The sequence below is a fragment of the Phyllosticta citribraziliensis genome, assembly GCF_038025025.1.
Source record: "Phyllosticta citribraziliensis strain CPC 17464 chromosome Unknown J3D65scaffold_9, whole genome shotgun sequence".
In the NCBI taxonomy this organism is placed as follows: domain Eukaryota; kingdom Fungi; phylum Ascomycota; class Dothideomycetes; order Botryosphaeriales; family Phyllostictaceae; genus Phyllosticta; species Phyllosticta citribraziliensis.
The window spans coordinates 1,584,678-1,599,561 of NW_027117346.1; the positions used below are offsets into that span (position 1 = coordinate 1,584,678).

Consider the following 14,884-nt stretch of genomic DNA (forward strand, 5'->3'; position numbering starts at 1 on the left):
AGCATCCATACTCCATTTGCCCTGACCTACCAGAAATGCCAATCAAAGCGATGCTGAATCAGACGCCTACTGGGCTTTCTCTGTGGGCTTCTCTGCCGCCTTCTTACTCTTTTTCATCTCCGTTCCAGGAGGCACTTTGAGGGTTCCAAACACTAGACCACAGACGCCAACAACGCCTGCACCGCCGACAGCGTAAGCGAACTCACGACCGGCCCACCAGTACAGGCTGCAGAAGATGAGCGGTCCTAGAGACCGGCCAATCTGTCCTGTGGCACGTTAGTAGCCGTTGAAGAAAAGATCAGGTGGATTGAGCATACCCCAGCTACGGTGGCTTCCCAACCGTCCACCACGTTCGTCATCAGCTGCCTCGAAACTGCTCAAGCTGTTCAGTCCCGTCACTACAGTGGCGCTTGTCACTGCCAAGCATGTAGCCGCCGCATACAAGCCCCCTTGCGTCGTTATCCTGCCAAGTAGTAAGAAACCCACTGCGCAGGCCAGCACGCCCGTCTGCACAACGCGCAGCGGGTGGAGCCTGCGTGTAACACTGCCCTGAAGGATCGACGCCACGAGGCCAATGTAGCCCAATAGGCGACCAGACTGTTTCTGGTCGTAGGAGAAGAGGTCGTACGTCATGAACGGCAGCGAGAACTCCATGCCCGAGAAGAACAAGATGAAGATGAAGTGCGTGAAGTTGAGCAGCGTGTGCGAGTTGGTACGGACGCGACGCTGGGCCGGCTGGTCTTCCTTGTCCTTGTTCGCGCTGGCGTTGGCAGACGACCCCTGCTCGGTTGTCGCGGGAAGCGTTTCTGGCAGCGCCAACCACAGGTACACGGTTTCGGTGACGATGAGAAACAGCGAGAACCCCGCGGCCGTTGCAAACGGGTTCGCGGCGAAGGTGGTGATGCTGGACAGCCAGGCGCCGAGCGCGGGGCCAAAGGTAAAGGCGATGCTGAAGCAGGCGCCGACGAGAGCCATGGTTGCGCCGCGCTGAGAGTGGTCGCTGATGTCTGTCGCAATGGCCGTCGCGAGCTGCACATTGCCCTCACTCAGCCCACCGACGACGCGGGACGCCAGAAATGTGCGGAAATCCGTCGCTGCGACCCACAGCGCCACGCTGAGAATGTTGCCAACCATGCTCCAGAGAAGCGCTGTGCGCCGGCCATGCTTGTCCGATAGTTTGCCAATTATAGGAGAGGCGATGGCCTGGAGAAAGGAGAAGAGCGAGCCGAGAGCCCCGCCCAGCAGCACAATGTCGTAGCGGTCATTGATGGGCTTGGAGAAGGAATTCTTGTATGCGTTGAGTCCAGCGAAAATGCGGTTCAAGACGGTATTGGAAGACGAGTGCGTAGCTTCGTGGTGACGGTAGAATTCGAGGAGCTTGGGGAACAAGGGGAGGATAAAGGTAAAGGAAATCTGCGGAGTCGTCAGTCAATCGCTTGATTCCAGAAAGAAACACTGGAGGGATGTCTTACCAGGTCTAATAATAGAGAGATGAAGAGAACGCGCAGCACCTTTCGCCGCAATTCCGGGGTAACGGGCGGTGACGCCATTGTTTTGGCGGTCTCGTAGGGGCGATGCGCAGCACCGAATTGAAACAACAACGAAGAGAAGAAGTAAGGGGGGAGCAGAGAGTGACAGAAGAGGACGAATGTGCAGAGTAGGAAGCAGACAACGGGAAGAAGAAGAAGAAAGACAGCGTGTCGTGAGCAGTGACGAAGCGAGCGAGAGATGACCGGGGATGTGTGATCAGCTTGGCCGACGTTTCGAGACGCGGTCATTGGCCGACCCTCCACAAAAATCCATGTCGCACTCCCGTTACCTCCGGCCCGAGGCTCTCCATCGCGGACTTCCGAGAGGGGTTGTCCTGGAAATAATATCAATCCCAGCCTCTCTCTCGTCCTTTGCTTTGCAATGAGCAGACGCTTTCTTCGACATGGCCGACAAGTCTGAGGCCAGGGCCAAGGCCATGCGCGCCATCCAACAGGGCCTGTTCGATCGGTACGCTAACAACGTGCATCCCCTTTGTTTGGGACAACGCTCACACCACGGCCCACAGCTACGAGCTGATCGCGGCCCAGCGCCCTGCAGACCATGTGGTTTGTGTAGTCCGAGCAGAGTCTCACCACGGCGGTATCAGCGGGCGGGGATCCGCTAATTCTTGGCTTCCGCTGACAGGACTTTGACCATGTTGTCATGTCTAAATTGAGGCTGGTCGACGCCGCTTTGGACGGCTTCTCCCAGTACGAGTTTACCGTGTCCAAGGAATTTTCCAATCTCAATGATGTCATGCATGGTGGAGCTTATGGTGTTGTTTTTGGTACGTCTGGTGTTCTCCGCCCTCACAGGGGCTTGCTGACTGCTCAGATATGGCAACCACTTCTGCATTGAATCCTTTGGCGAGACCGGATTTTTACTTGTACGTGCCGGTTCCTGCTACTTTATCATTTTCTGATTCTCACGAGTCCAGCTTCATGGGCGGTGTGACCCGGATTCTTCATATTTCATACCTTCGAGGCGTTTCGATCGGCACTAAAGTCCTGCTCTCGTCAAAGGTCGTCCAAATTGGCAAGAAAATGGCCATGATCAAGGGAGAAATGACGTCTCTCGACGGCAAAACCGTCTACGCGACAGCTGAACATCACAAAGTCAATGCGCTGCCGAATCCGCAGCACCTGGAATTCCGAGTGCCTTGGGATGATGAAGTCGAAGCAGATATAAAAGGAGAGAACGCAAAAAAGAAAGCGGCGAAACTGTAAATAATTGAAGCTTCACTGGCAATGGTCCGGGGCTCAGCTGAAGAAACATCTTCAAGCGAGAAAGTGGGTAAGTTTTGCGGTGCTGCGTCATTGGTTCGGTAGTGACATTCTGCAGGCTGACTGAGAAGCACCATGATCTGGAGGCTGTGAGAGCCCTGAGCTTAGTCAGTGGCTTCTCTATATTCGTGGCTGTGGTGCTTTCTTTCCTTCATGGACACCTCCCATCTCCTCTCCTATCTATTCCTTTGCGCCAATCGGAATTTGCTCGCCCATGCACCGGGAGCGCTGCCACCGCATTTCTGTATCTGGCCTTTCTCTCGAAACCCGCTTGTCCGGTCCACTCGATTCCATTCTCGTTGAAAGCAAAGCCCCGCGGCGAGGCTGTTCTGGCGTACCACGTAGCCCTGCTACGCTTTGCTTGTCCTGCACCACGTGTCCTACAGCAGCCCCTCTTCATCTTTCAGCCTTTCCGTCCCCAACATATTCGGCACAAACGATTCCGCGCGCTGTATAGATGGCGTCCAGCAACGCACAACCTGGGCCTCCTCAGGTACTCCCTCAGTAAGCTCCTCTGACCCGCCACAGCCTAAATCAAAGTTGATTCGCTTAAAGCGCATCGAACCAGCTCTGGGAAAAAGCTGCCAAAAGCCTGAGCGAAGACGATCGGCAAACCATCGACGCATCAAGGGCCAACAAAATCGACGTGCTCAACGACGTGCTCACGCTGGTCGAATCGAAGAGACAACTCTGTCGGGACAAGGCATGGAGATGGCCGAAATCTAACGGAGAGCAAATCATTCTGCGCGATTTGTGTGAGAAGACTATCAGATGGGTCGACAAATTCAAGCAGGTAGGAGATGTCGCTGTGCAATACGATCCTGTACACGCTTCCTTACCATGGGCTGGCGTCCGTTTCATCCTTCAGTTGGTCGTGAGCGACTCAAGGTTATTTGCAACAATGATGGAAGGAGTCGAGGGCGCATCTCGTCTTATCACCCACTGCGCGATTCTGGAGGACCTCTGTCTCAGATCATCCTCGCCAGCAATCAGCAACCTCGCGGAAGCTTTGGTCAAGTTATACGCTGCTATCCTGCTCCATCTCGCAAAGGCAGGAAGATACTTCGGTAGAAGTACACTGAGTATGTGTCTGTTCTTCTGTTTGCTAGTCCTTTACTGGCCACAGTAAGCAGAACGTATAGGACAAAGCCTTGTCGAGACTGAAGACAGTGTCAAATCTCAATGGAATGTTGTCATCGAAGCCGAGAAGGATGTGGAGCGGTGCTTTGGAGCAGTCGGACACGAGACTTTGGTTGCCGTTGACACGAAACTTGACGACCTGCTCCAATCTCTCGACCAACCGATCAACCGAATGGTCTCTCAATTATCTGAGCTTCACGACTCTTTCAAAAAAGAGGAAAGACAAGCACTTCTTCAGTGGTTGTCCAGAATCCCCTACAAAGAGCATCATAAGCGAATCAATGACGAACGCCTTTCTGGATCGGGGGACTGGCTCCTCAAAAAACAAGCCTTTGCGCAATGGATTCAATCCAGTAGTTCCTCAATCTTCTGGCTTCATGGTGCCCCAGGAGCTGGCAAGACGCACCTAACTTCACTAGTGATCGACCGCTACCTCAAGCAAGGAAATCGCCAATCGCCCATGGGGCTTTCTGCTTTTTTCTACTGCAATCTTGGCGAGGCAGGTCGCTCTAGCCCCGAGGAGATCCTGAGATGCCTTCTGAAGCAACTTTGCTCAGCAACAGCCAAGGAGCCTATTCGGGAGCCAGTCGCGACCACTTACAGACGCAGGAAAGAAGAGGCTGATGACGATGGTGGCGATCCCTTCAAGTTATCAATCAAGGAATGCGTGAGCCAAATTGTGGCAATTTTCGACGAAAACCCCGGAATTCTGGTCGTCGACGCTCTGGACGAATGCGACCCATCTCGGAGATATTATCTGCTTGAAGCTTTGGACGAAATCATTCAACTATCGTCGAATCTTGTCAAGATCTTTGTCTCGAGCCGAAACGACGACGACATTGTTAGACGGTTGCAAAAGTGGAGAAATATACAGGTTCATGTCGAAGACAATGGGGACGATATCAAAGACTTCGTGAACTTAGAGTTGAGGAAAGCCATCACCAGTGGCCGCCTCCTCAAAGGCGCTGTCTCTCGACAAATGGAGAGCGAAATACGCGAAGCGCTCATCAAGGGCTCCCAGGGCATGTAAGTCTCGAATGTGTCTTCGTTTACTGGGTCACAAGACTAACCAGGACTCCCTCAAGGTTCCTTTGGGCCAGTCTTCAAATTCAAAACATCACTGATCACCAACGCTTCAAACTCGAAGCCGACGTTAGAGCCGAACTAGGAAAGCTTCCAGACTCCCTGAAAGGATCCTACCACAAGATCTATCAGCAAATACTCAACTCCGGTCCACAAAGCAGATCATTGGCTCAAAGCGCTCTCGCATGGATCATGTGTTGGCAAAGTTACCCAGACGCTCATAACCTTTTATCCGCCATCAAATTCAGCAGCGACGATTGCAAATATGCTTCAATGTCCGACGTGCTTGATGTGTGTTGCAACTTGGTCATACTCGACAGTCCGACGTCATCCGATCCCGGTTTTCGTTTCGCTCATCTATCTGTACAAGAGTTCCTCATGGACTTGGAGGATTTCACGCCATTCAAGATTCACTTACAAGCCGCGAAATATTGCCTCTACATAATGGATCTCGGCTACCAGAGGAGACTCTCTTTGCTGGGCACACGACTTTTCTACGACCCTCTAAGCAATGCTCTTCGCTATTTTTCTACTCACGCTCGCTTCTTTCAAGACGTTTGGAGAGAAAATGACGACGTTAAATCCATCCTGGAGAAATTTGCGGAGCTTTACATCTCAGTTCCCAGGAAGAGGCTCTACATGGATCTTCCGCCGGAATATGTTCCGCTACCATGTTCTGTATTATCGGCCGCATCGGTGAATCTCTCGTCTCTCGTCGACATACAACACAGCCAAGGCCGGCTGAATCTAAGTCCAGCGCAGCAATTTGAATGCCTTCGGAAATCCGCATGGCTTGGAAATTCAGACTCATTCTGGACATTCGTGCGTCATTTTGGGCTCCGATCTGCTGATCTCATATACCTGGCGGCCGACGCTGTGAGCTTACAAAAACGTCGGGACTACTGTGAAAAAGCTCGGCAACAAAACCGTCCCCAAATCATGCTTCGGCTTTTGGAGTACGACAAATTGCCATTCTCGAAGGTTGTTCTTCACGCTCTCATAAACGACCACTCATTCGCCTGTCATCTGAAATCCTATGTCACTGGTTGGGCAATAGACAATGGCAATAAGCTGTCGAAACCAAGTTCTTTCTTGGAAGTGACCCAAGGCCATAATAGGGAGGTCTTGATGGGACTTCTCGACTCAGACCTGCTGCTAAGACCTGCGGATATTGAGGAGTTGATGAAAGAACTACAATCGGATGAAGAAGTCATGCAGCTACTTGTCTCCAAGAAGCAATCGGTCCAGGATGCGATCGCTGCCTTTCAGGAAGATCAAGAACCACGTAATTGGTATTTCTCTGATTTGTCCAATGAAGGATTCACAATGCTTCCGGCCTTCTTCGTGGAGCTTTGGTTTTCGTTTGGTTTTCACGATTTTGGTCTTGGTGATGGCAGAACCGTCTCTGTATTGGTTTCCGAACTCCAGCAACATCGAGGATGGATCAAGCTCTCAGACGCTGGCACTGAAGTATTGAGGAGAGAAATAAAAGCAAGGGAAATCGATGAAAACAACATTGAACGAAGCGAAGCGAGGTACGAGAAGAAGAGGAGATACGAGATACGGAACAGAAGAGGTTATAACTAAAGATCAAAACCGACTCTTTACTACCGTGCTTACAGCAACAGCAACCTCTCATTCCCCAACTCTGCTGGCATCAGGGGAGCATTCATGCATGCGGTGCAGGATGGTGATCATGCGCGGGCAGTGGTTGTGTGACGGACTTTTTTCTTGTTCCAACGATCTGTCTTAGGTCTTCAAGTGTCAGACTCTCCTTCCGAGGACCTTTTCTCAGCTTCGGAGTGATGGAATGGTTGATAGCAGCAGACTTCATCGCATAGAAGAATTCTAAGAGAAGTGTTTCCTAACAGCCGCAATTTTGCTCAACGAAGTTGGCAACTCTAGCGTCTGCACTTGGGAAGCATTCGTTTGCTAACATTGTTGTGCCTAGGGAGCAGTCATCTGCAGTTACAGTTGGTGTTTATGGCGCTGTTGTTTATTCATGCAGCCAGGCACAGGGAGTTTCGTTTCTTCCAATACCCCCCTTGAATTGCAGCCCTGAGGAACTGGAACCTGTCTGAAGATTTACGGACATCATCATAAAAGTCTAATGATCTGCACATGCCACACTGTATGTGACATCCCCCACAAAACCCCTACGCCGTCCACTATCTGTCTGCTCTCCCGACATCAATGCCAAACCTCTTCGCCTCGCCCTGCACTCCCGAACTCCACCAGCCAAGCGAAAAGACGTAGCCCTGCCACACGCCGCGTCGTTCCAACTCCTCATTGTCCCACCACTGCGCCTCGCCATGGAATTTCTCCGAGCTGAACATCTCCATGTTGCCAGCCAGCAGGCTCGCGCCCGCCGCAATCGACGCCGGATTCTTGGGCAGCACGCGGCGCGTGTCCATGACCCAGAACGACAAGCCGATGCACAGCGCCAGGGCGAGGAGCAAGCCGTCGAGGATGCGCGTCGACACGGCGCTCTGCTTAAGCCGATAGACGTGCGGGTTCGTCAGCGTCGCTGTCGTCGTGGCGGCAGGGGCGCGCGGCGCGTTGGCGTCGAACGGGACGCGGATGGCCAGGTTGGCCGTCTGCGCGACCACGATGCGATAAATGTGCGTCAAGCGCGCCACGATCTTGCTGAGTCCGGAGTCGTCCATGTATTCGCGCATTGGAAAGGCTTTGGGGTCCTCGGTGGTGCCCAACTGATAGATGACGGCTTGGAAGGCGGGGTCGTAGAAGCCGGATGTGGGCCCCGCGAAGTTGGCGGAGCCGAAGATGGAGGGAATCATGGCCGAGGGGAAAGCGGGCATGAAATCCGTGGCAAAGGTCTGGTTGGAGAAGGTCAGGGGTGGGATGCTGGTGTCGATTTCTGCGTCGAGAATGGCGAGGGACGTTGCGGAGAGAGTGACGGAGGTGGAAAATTGTTGAATCTTAAAGGCGCAAGTGAAGGCGCGCCAGTTGGAGTCGTTTGTTCCGTAGGCTCCGCAAAGAGTGTTGCCAAAGGTGGCGTCCGTGTCGTCCGTGTTGGCAATGTCAAAGAAGCCAAAGGCATCAGATCCAGGCAACGGCCATGCTCCTTGCATGCTACAACCCAGATCCGTGTATTGGGTGAAGTTGACATTGCCGTAGAGCCAGTCTGAGATATTTTTTGGTGCTCCAGGGGTTTGCGAACAGTTGAGATCGCCCCTAATTGCTGCAAGTCGTGTAAACAGCTTGCTTCCGTCGTTGGCAGTAAAGTTTGAGAGACGATCTTGCATCACTGCGTCCTGAAATTTGACCTCAGGAAAAGCCAGCTCTTGATGCGTCCAGGCCGGAAAGGAAAAGTTTTGTGTTGTGAGCAGTCCAATGTTGAGCGAGGCTTGCTTGAAGGCATCGTAATTTGCCCCTTGGCCCAAGTCGTCTGCCCGAAAAGACGAGTTGAACTGATTGACAGTGGATAATGTGACGAGCTGACGAGTCTCTGTTGGCTGTGCAGTGTAAAGACCGCTGACGACGATCGTCAAAAGAGGAGCCATGAGCATGGTGACAGCCATCAGGAATACGGGAAAGTGCCCATTCATCGCGGAATGCCAGAGAGACTGCACCGCCGTCTTCGAAACATATTCCCTGACAATGTCGTCGCGCGTACTGGAATACTTGGTGCGCAGGACGTAGAATGGAAAGATAAAGACAACGCCAAAGGCAATCGTTCCAACCAAAGTTTGTGCAATCAACATCACAATGGCAGGGACATAGACCCAAACGAAGCGGATGTATCCTTGAGCGTCGACTTGGGCCAGTCCGTTTCTTTGCTCGGATTTCCAGTAGAGGATTTCAAGAGCGACAGCCACCAGAACGAGTGAAACCGCAACAATGATCTTGAAGATGGGCAAGATTGACAGCGGACGCCACCACTTGATTTTCTTGTCCTTCTCCCGGGTATTCTCCACAGAAGATACGTCGCCCTTGTTTTCTGTGAGTATCTCGACCGAGAAGTGGCACCTGCTTTCGGCATTCTTGACTACACTTTGGCATTTGGTCCCCAATAGGTGTGAACGAATGCTTTCGATTTCGGAAGAGCCTTGGTGACATAGCCTATCCAGGAGCGAGGGACTGTTGGCAAGAATGAGTGCCAGGCTTCCGATGGTGGAGGGATCGCGGGGTGTAAAGTTGCGGGGCGCAATGGAGAGCATCGCAAGAGCAACACCAATTTTCAAGACCAGGGAAGCTGCCATGAGGTACAGCGAGAGTCCTCTGACGCGAAGACGTTGCGCTGTCGAGTAGCATGTCCCAGTCAATTCCTTTTTGACTGGATTCATGAGATCTTGCCGGGCCATTTGCGCGGTTGCCATACGGAACAGATCGTTCGAGGTTTTTTTCAAAGTGTCGGGACTTTTGAGCTCACTCATAGTGTATGTGTTGTTCGCGAAGGTCTCCAGAAATGCCCACATCTGCAACCAAGGCTTCGCAGCCAGTGAGCTGTACGCGTATGGATTGTCCAGGATTAATCCCGCAGCTTCGGTTGATGTCTGAAGGCCCTCCAACAAATCCCATCCAGCGAATCCAAGGGACCCAGCAGCGGGCTTTGAGTCTTTGGAAGCGTTACCAAGGAGATTACCGGCCAAGTCTGTCCTGACGAGCACATTGCTGATCTTGTATGTGGGATTGCAAACAAGAGTCGTGGTTTGATCCGGAAGTATCGTCGTGTTGAACGAATACCCGGAGACATTCTGGTAGATGCGGCCAACTACGACTACAAGGCGTCTTGGGTCCGGATTTTCCGTCGTCGACGTGCAATTGATTGGGAACACATCTCCGAAATCGCACTCATCACTTGCGGGATCACTGTCATTACAACCGTTCCCATAGGTCATGTTTCTGACTTGACATGAGGGCGAGTCGATGTCAATGTGTACGTCAATGCTGTGGCAATGGACATCTGAGCAGAAGGTGTCGTAAGACTTGATCTTGGCCGTCTCACAATTCAGCTCTCCTTGGAAAGCGCGAGCGAAGCTCTCAATCTGGAAATTTCCAGAATCTGAATGATTGTGAGCAATCAAAAATCCTTCTTGAAATTAGAAAGAACTTACCAGGAAAGGGGCTGGATAGGTTGAGTGTTTGAAATGCCAAGTTTCTAGTTGTACCAGGCGTGTAAGCCAAAGTTCCATTGTTTATCGCGAGGGTTGACAGGACCGGGGAACTTCCAATCGCGGACGATTCGAAGCTATTGACAAAATCATTTGAGGCGATCAGTTGGCAGTTTGGATGCACGATCTGAGTGTTTTGAAGAACCAAGAGGCCGGTGGACGCGACTGTGAGCAGCTTGATCAGGAGCGAGCCGATAATTGTGATTACAACGGGCCAATGGGCGTGGCGCAAAGACTTGAAAAAAGCCTCAGTCTCCGACACGGTGATGTAGTCGATTAAGAGGGTGTCGGATGAAGATGTCGGCTTCTTTTGAAGTAAAACCCACGGTATCGCCTGCTTTGTCCTGTGCTCAACTTGGCCCCATAACGCTGCGGCGATTGCCAGCACTGTTGAAATCGTCAGCGGCCTGGATATGACGACGAGAGCGAAGGAATTACCAGCGGTTGGACCATATGTCCACAGATAATGGTTCGTGGACTTTGCCGTCGCGATTCCATTCTTTTTGGTGTCCACAGCCGCCAAAACAACAAGTCCAAGCAGGAGGACAAGGTAGCAAGCAACAAAGCCGAGTATGCTCTTCTTTTGCAGGAATGACGGCGTCCATCCTGGCAAAGTTTCGCTCATTCTTTCTGTTTCGACGTCGTGGAAGCTAGATAAGCTTGCACTTTGGATATGTTCTCTTCTTCCTTTGGTTTTCGTGGTGCTTTCCTTGGGAGATGCGACCTGCGACATCGCCATGTGGGAGTCGAGTTGGTACCGCAGATGAGTGCACAAATGCCTCCGAGGGACCACATAGCATTTGCCAGAGACTTTCCGGTATCTTGTGGACAGTCTAAACAAGCCATGATGAGGTGGTGGCGTCGTGGAACTTTGAAGGTTGAGCCACAAAGGGTGTCGAAAGAGATGAGATACGGCAGTGAACGAATGCTCCAAGCGCAACTGCAGCAGTGCATGAACGCTTTTTAAGCGCAGCTGCAGCAGCATATGAATGCTTCTTGAGTGCAGTCATGGTAGCGAACGAATGCTCCCTAGACGCACTCATGCTTCTAGGAGGTCTTGTTTCTTCGACAATCACTGTGGGGCGAAACCTCGCGCCAAATGCTTAGCGCTGACAAGACGATGGGATAAAACAAGACCAGATCCGCGACAGGCACAAGCGCCGCCAACACGACTATTTTTACCCAGTGCGAATGCCAACATCTCGAGCGCTGTCGGAAGATTCGCGGTCGTGATGAAGCAAACTTCTACGACCGTCCTGTTTCTTTGCTCACAGACTCATTTATACTTCCAAGGCAAAATTTTCCTGATAGAATCGAGCGTCGTCCTATCCTAGATGTGGAAAACGCTTGGGATTAGGACATCGAAATTGAGATGCGCAAATGGGAAGACAAGGAGCTTACTTAAAAGATTGTCCTCAGCAACCGCTCCCTGGCCGCAACTGTGAGAGCAAACGGACACTCCTGGTATGTACACAGCCAGCTCCATCCGGGAGGCGGTGGAAAGAAGGAAGAAATTACAATATTATGTAGAGTAGGTAGGTAGTAGTTATTTAAAAGGGGTACGTCCGAATCGAAGCCTGTACGTCCATCTGTCCGTTTATCTGACCATTCCCATCAATCCTTCCGTATCCATGACCATAACCATGTCCGAGAAAACCACATGAGGAGGCTCCGATGCCAACCTCGACGTCTGTACTGAAGTTATGTAGGAAATATGGTCCTGTGCTCGCTGGCTTGCTTGCTCGCTCGCAGTAAAGACCGTAGAGATGGAGAGCAAGCTGCTGCGGTGATATTGTCGTCGCCCAAACGCCAGATTTGCACACATGAATACATCCACGCCACGCCACGCCAAAGAAAGCTGTCGCAACTCGAATCGATGTCATTCCTCCGCCGCGCTGCTGCAACTACATTACACAGCATTTGTCCTTTCCCTCGCCGACCTCGCCCGCCTGCGCCCCCGTCCCGTGGCCATCAGGGATGCGATCAATCAAGCGCCCACCAGCTGCACCACCAGCTCCAGTCGTCTGCCGCCGCCCTCTGCCCCTCGCCACCATCGCCGCGCCGCGGCCCCTGCCAGATCCGCGACCCTCGCCACCGAGGTAGTAGCTCTGTGACGTGGAGGCATACGCCGACTGGCCACGGCCGTGTCGCGCAGCAGCAGGATTGCTGGGAGGGTTCGGCAAGCCCGAGGGCGGATTGTAGACGGGCGAGTTTTGCGCCTGTTCGTAGGTCGGCGGCGGCGGTTCGTCGCCATCGTCGGCAGGACGATGCGTTGTTTGGGCTTGTTGTGGACCGGTGCGGCGGGGCGGGATGAGAGGGCGAATGTCGTTGTTCCGGATTGTGTCCATGATGCGCGAGGGGTTCGGGTTCGGGCTGGGGTTGGGGTTGGGGCTGGGGCTGGAGGCGGAGCGCTGGTTGTTGCGCGAGGCTTCGTTGCCGAGAAACGACTGCGAGAGCTCGTTTTCGCGTCGCCGTCGTGCTTCGGTCTCGCGGCGGTGACGATCCTCTTCTTCCTCCTGAAGTTGCAGAGCGAGGGCAAGATCGGCATCTTCCTGCTCGGTGCGGGAGCTTTTGACCTGACCCGAGGAGTCGAGGGTGCCGGATTCCTGAGGAGAGGTGACGCCGGCGTCGGTATGAATGTTGCCAGCGCCACTGGTATGCCGTTTTCGATGCTGAACAGGTTGCCAGCCGCTATCGTCATCCACAACGGCGTCGTTTCGACGGTCTCCCGTCGACCTCTCTGCTTGTTGACCGTGAGAGACGGGTCTAAAATCGCCAGAGAAAAGCTCCGACCCCTGCCCCTTTACATCAACGAGACTCTCCCACACAATCTCCTCATGGCTTGCGTAGCCAGCATCTGTAACAAGCGAAAGGATTCTCTCGGTCTTGGGATGTTTGTATACGGTGGAAAAGTGGTCGTTGCGGAACAAGATGGCAATTTGGCCCGACTTCAAGGTTCTTCTCATGACTTCCAGACCATGATCCGTCAACTGTGTCGAGTAGTTCCTGAAAAAGTCCTCCATCGTCAAAAGATCTTCGTAAAGCGCCTGCTCGTCCGAGGAAAGCCCAGTCGACGTCAGCTTGATATCAAGCTCCTCCTTATGGAACTGGACATTTTGCGCATCTTCATATGTTTTTGCGCGCCGATCGAAAGCCGCATAGGCCCGAGAATCCCGAGGAGGCAGCCATCCATGAATGAGGGGAACGCCAAATGTGCTGTAAAGGCGCATCTCTCGCGTCTGCTCGAAATCGCCTGCCGCTGAAGAGTCCGATGCGACAAATCGGGGGTTGACATTCATGCCAGTGTGTAGTGCGAGAAGAAAGGCGTACAAGTCACCCACGTCTGGGAGACTCTGAGCCGCGGCGCTATTAGGACCAGACATCAATTCTTCAAACACGGCGTCCAAGAGGAGGCCAAGGCTGACTGTTTCCCGATTTTCCAGTGTTTCCATAAGTGGAGTCTGCCGGCCCTCTGGCGCATTAAGGATGAGCGCATTCACCAGCGCAAGCAAGGGGCAGGGACCATTAGCATTTTGGGTCAAGACGGGGGCGTGGCGCAATTTGTTTGTTCGTGAGTCGAGCCAACGAACATGTCTGATCGAGTAGTGTTCTCTTCTTTGCCGTGATTGTTGGCTCGCAGGGGTCTCAGCAGTCGGGCTTGCTTCTTGCGGGCGTGCTGGCTTTGGAGGAGGAATGTCGTCTTGCGCTCTTCGCGGTGGCAACGCAGGTGGTATATCCTCTTGCTTCATCGGCGGCATGACAGGCGCGGTTTGAGCCTCTGGCTCCATTTCCGTTTCCAAAGCCATCATCGCTGGTTGAATACGTTCATCCGGTACTACCGACTGCGATGGCGCAGCATTTTGCTTCCCGTCTGCAGGCTCTTCGTCGACAGGAGCGTCCAACAGATGCGATTCTTGTCTTTGGGGATTCTGATCGACGAGAGACATTTTTGAAAAGGCATCTACCGGCGTGCTGTTGTCCAACGGCATTTCCACCGGCACTTGCTGTACTGCTGCCGCGGCAGAGCCTTCCCACAATGGCTTCCTCTCTCCCTCGTCGCTGCTTTGTCCAGTTGTCTGAAGGCGCAAATACGGATTTTGCGACTGGAGCGGTATCGTCGGTCGGTGTTGAGCCGAGGGCGATTCATCTTTCTTTGGCGACTCCTCATTCTTTGGGGCTTCGTCGTTCTTGGCGTCGGGTGTGGGCGTCTGGACTTCAGGGAAAGGTGGCCGATCTTCGTCCTCGACAGATATCCTGGGTACTGGGCTCCCGCTCGGTGGCCCAACTCTCAACGGTGCTGGCAGGGTCGCATCTTTGTTCGCCGCTATACTGGACTGCCGCCGACCAGCGCCCACCTTCAATGGAGCGGGGACCTCATCGTCCGAGTCTCCAGGCTCTTCCCAGTCCGAAGTCTCGCTGGCGGAGGAGTTGGTTCTCGAGGTAGCCGGGCGAGCGTCTTCGTGGTTGACGAATTGGTAGGCCGAGGCATCGTAGGGAGATGAGAGTGGGGGAGGGTGCTCGTCTGGCGGCGTGGTGGGGTAAGGTGGATTATGCATGGCCTGGGAGAGGGGCACTGGGACGAGATCTGGTTTGCGGACCATGTGGCCGTCCGAACAAGTAACTAAGGGAAGGATTCAAGATTGGCGAAGTGGTATGCAGGCAGCCACGGAGCTGACGGCCTGTCTGCGGCGCGATTCCGCGTTGGGTATTTTG

At 53.2% G+C, this 14,884-nt stretch overlaps 5 protein-coding genes across 5 annotated transcripts; 2 read left to right on the top strand and 3 right to left on the bottom strand.

Moving 5' to 3' along the window:
• Positions 1–66: 66 nt before the first annotated feature.
• On the bottom strand, positions 67–1,550 carry J3D65DRAFT_669949 (major facilitator superfamily domain-containing protein; the record flags this gene model as incomplete). The annotated part of the gene is made up of 3 exons (XM_066803245.1): positions 67–266; positions 318–1,413; positions 1,473–1,550. 3 exons carry the CDS (start codon positions 1,548–1,550, stop codon positions 67–69), a joined length of 1,374 nt encoding a protein of 457 aa, XP_066653320.1.
• A 383-nt stretch (positions 1,551–1,933) lies between these two features.
• On the top strand, positions 1,934–2,756 carry J3D65DRAFT_647185 (HotDog domain-containing protein; the record flags this gene model as incomplete). Its single annotated transcript, XM_066802328.1, has 5 exons — positions 1,934–1,998; positions 2,057–2,096; positions 2,176–2,317; positions 2,365–2,416; positions 2,468–2,756. The coding sequence occupies 5 exons, from the start codon at positions 1,934–1,936 to the stop codon at positions 2,754–2,756; spliced, it is 588 nt and encodes a 195-aa protein (XP_066653321.1).
• Positions 2,757–3,270: 514 nt separating this feature from the next.
• On the top strand, positions 3,271–6,623 carry J3D65DRAFT_605282 (uncharacterized protein; the record flags this gene model as incomplete). The annotated part of the gene is made up of 4 exons (XM_066798343.1): positions 3,271–3,317; positions 3,369–3,895; positions 3,947–4,979; positions 5,018–6,623. The coding sequence occupies 4 exons, from the start codon at positions 3,271–3,273 to the stop codon at positions 6,621–6,623; spliced, it is 3,213 nt and encodes a 1,070-aa protein (XP_066653322.1).
• Positions 6,624–7,136: 513 nt separating this feature from the next.
• On the bottom strand, positions 7,137–10,796 carry J3D65DRAFT_679225 (uncharacterized protein; the record flags this gene model as incomplete). Its single annotated transcript, XM_066803678.1, has 3 exons — positions 7,137–10,062; positions 10,115–10,558; positions 10,610–10,796. 3 exons carry the CDS (start codon positions 10,794–10,796, stop codon positions 7,205–7,207), a joined length of 3,489 nt encoding a protein of 1,162 aa, XP_066653323.1. The 3' UTR covers positions 7,137–7,204.
• Positions 10,797–11,692: 896 nt separating this feature from the next.
• On the bottom strand, positions 11,693–14,772 carry J3D65DRAFT_593303 (uncharacterized protein; the record flags this gene model as incomplete). Its single annotated transcript, XM_066797809.1, has 2 exons — positions 11,693–14,379; positions 14,434–14,772. 2 exons carry the CDS (start codon positions 14,770–14,772, stop codon positions 12,076–12,078), a joined length of 2,643 nt encoding a protein of 880 aa, XP_066653324.1. The 3' UTR covers positions 11,693–12,075.
• Between the last annotated feature and the right edge of the window lie 112 nt (positions 14,773–14,884).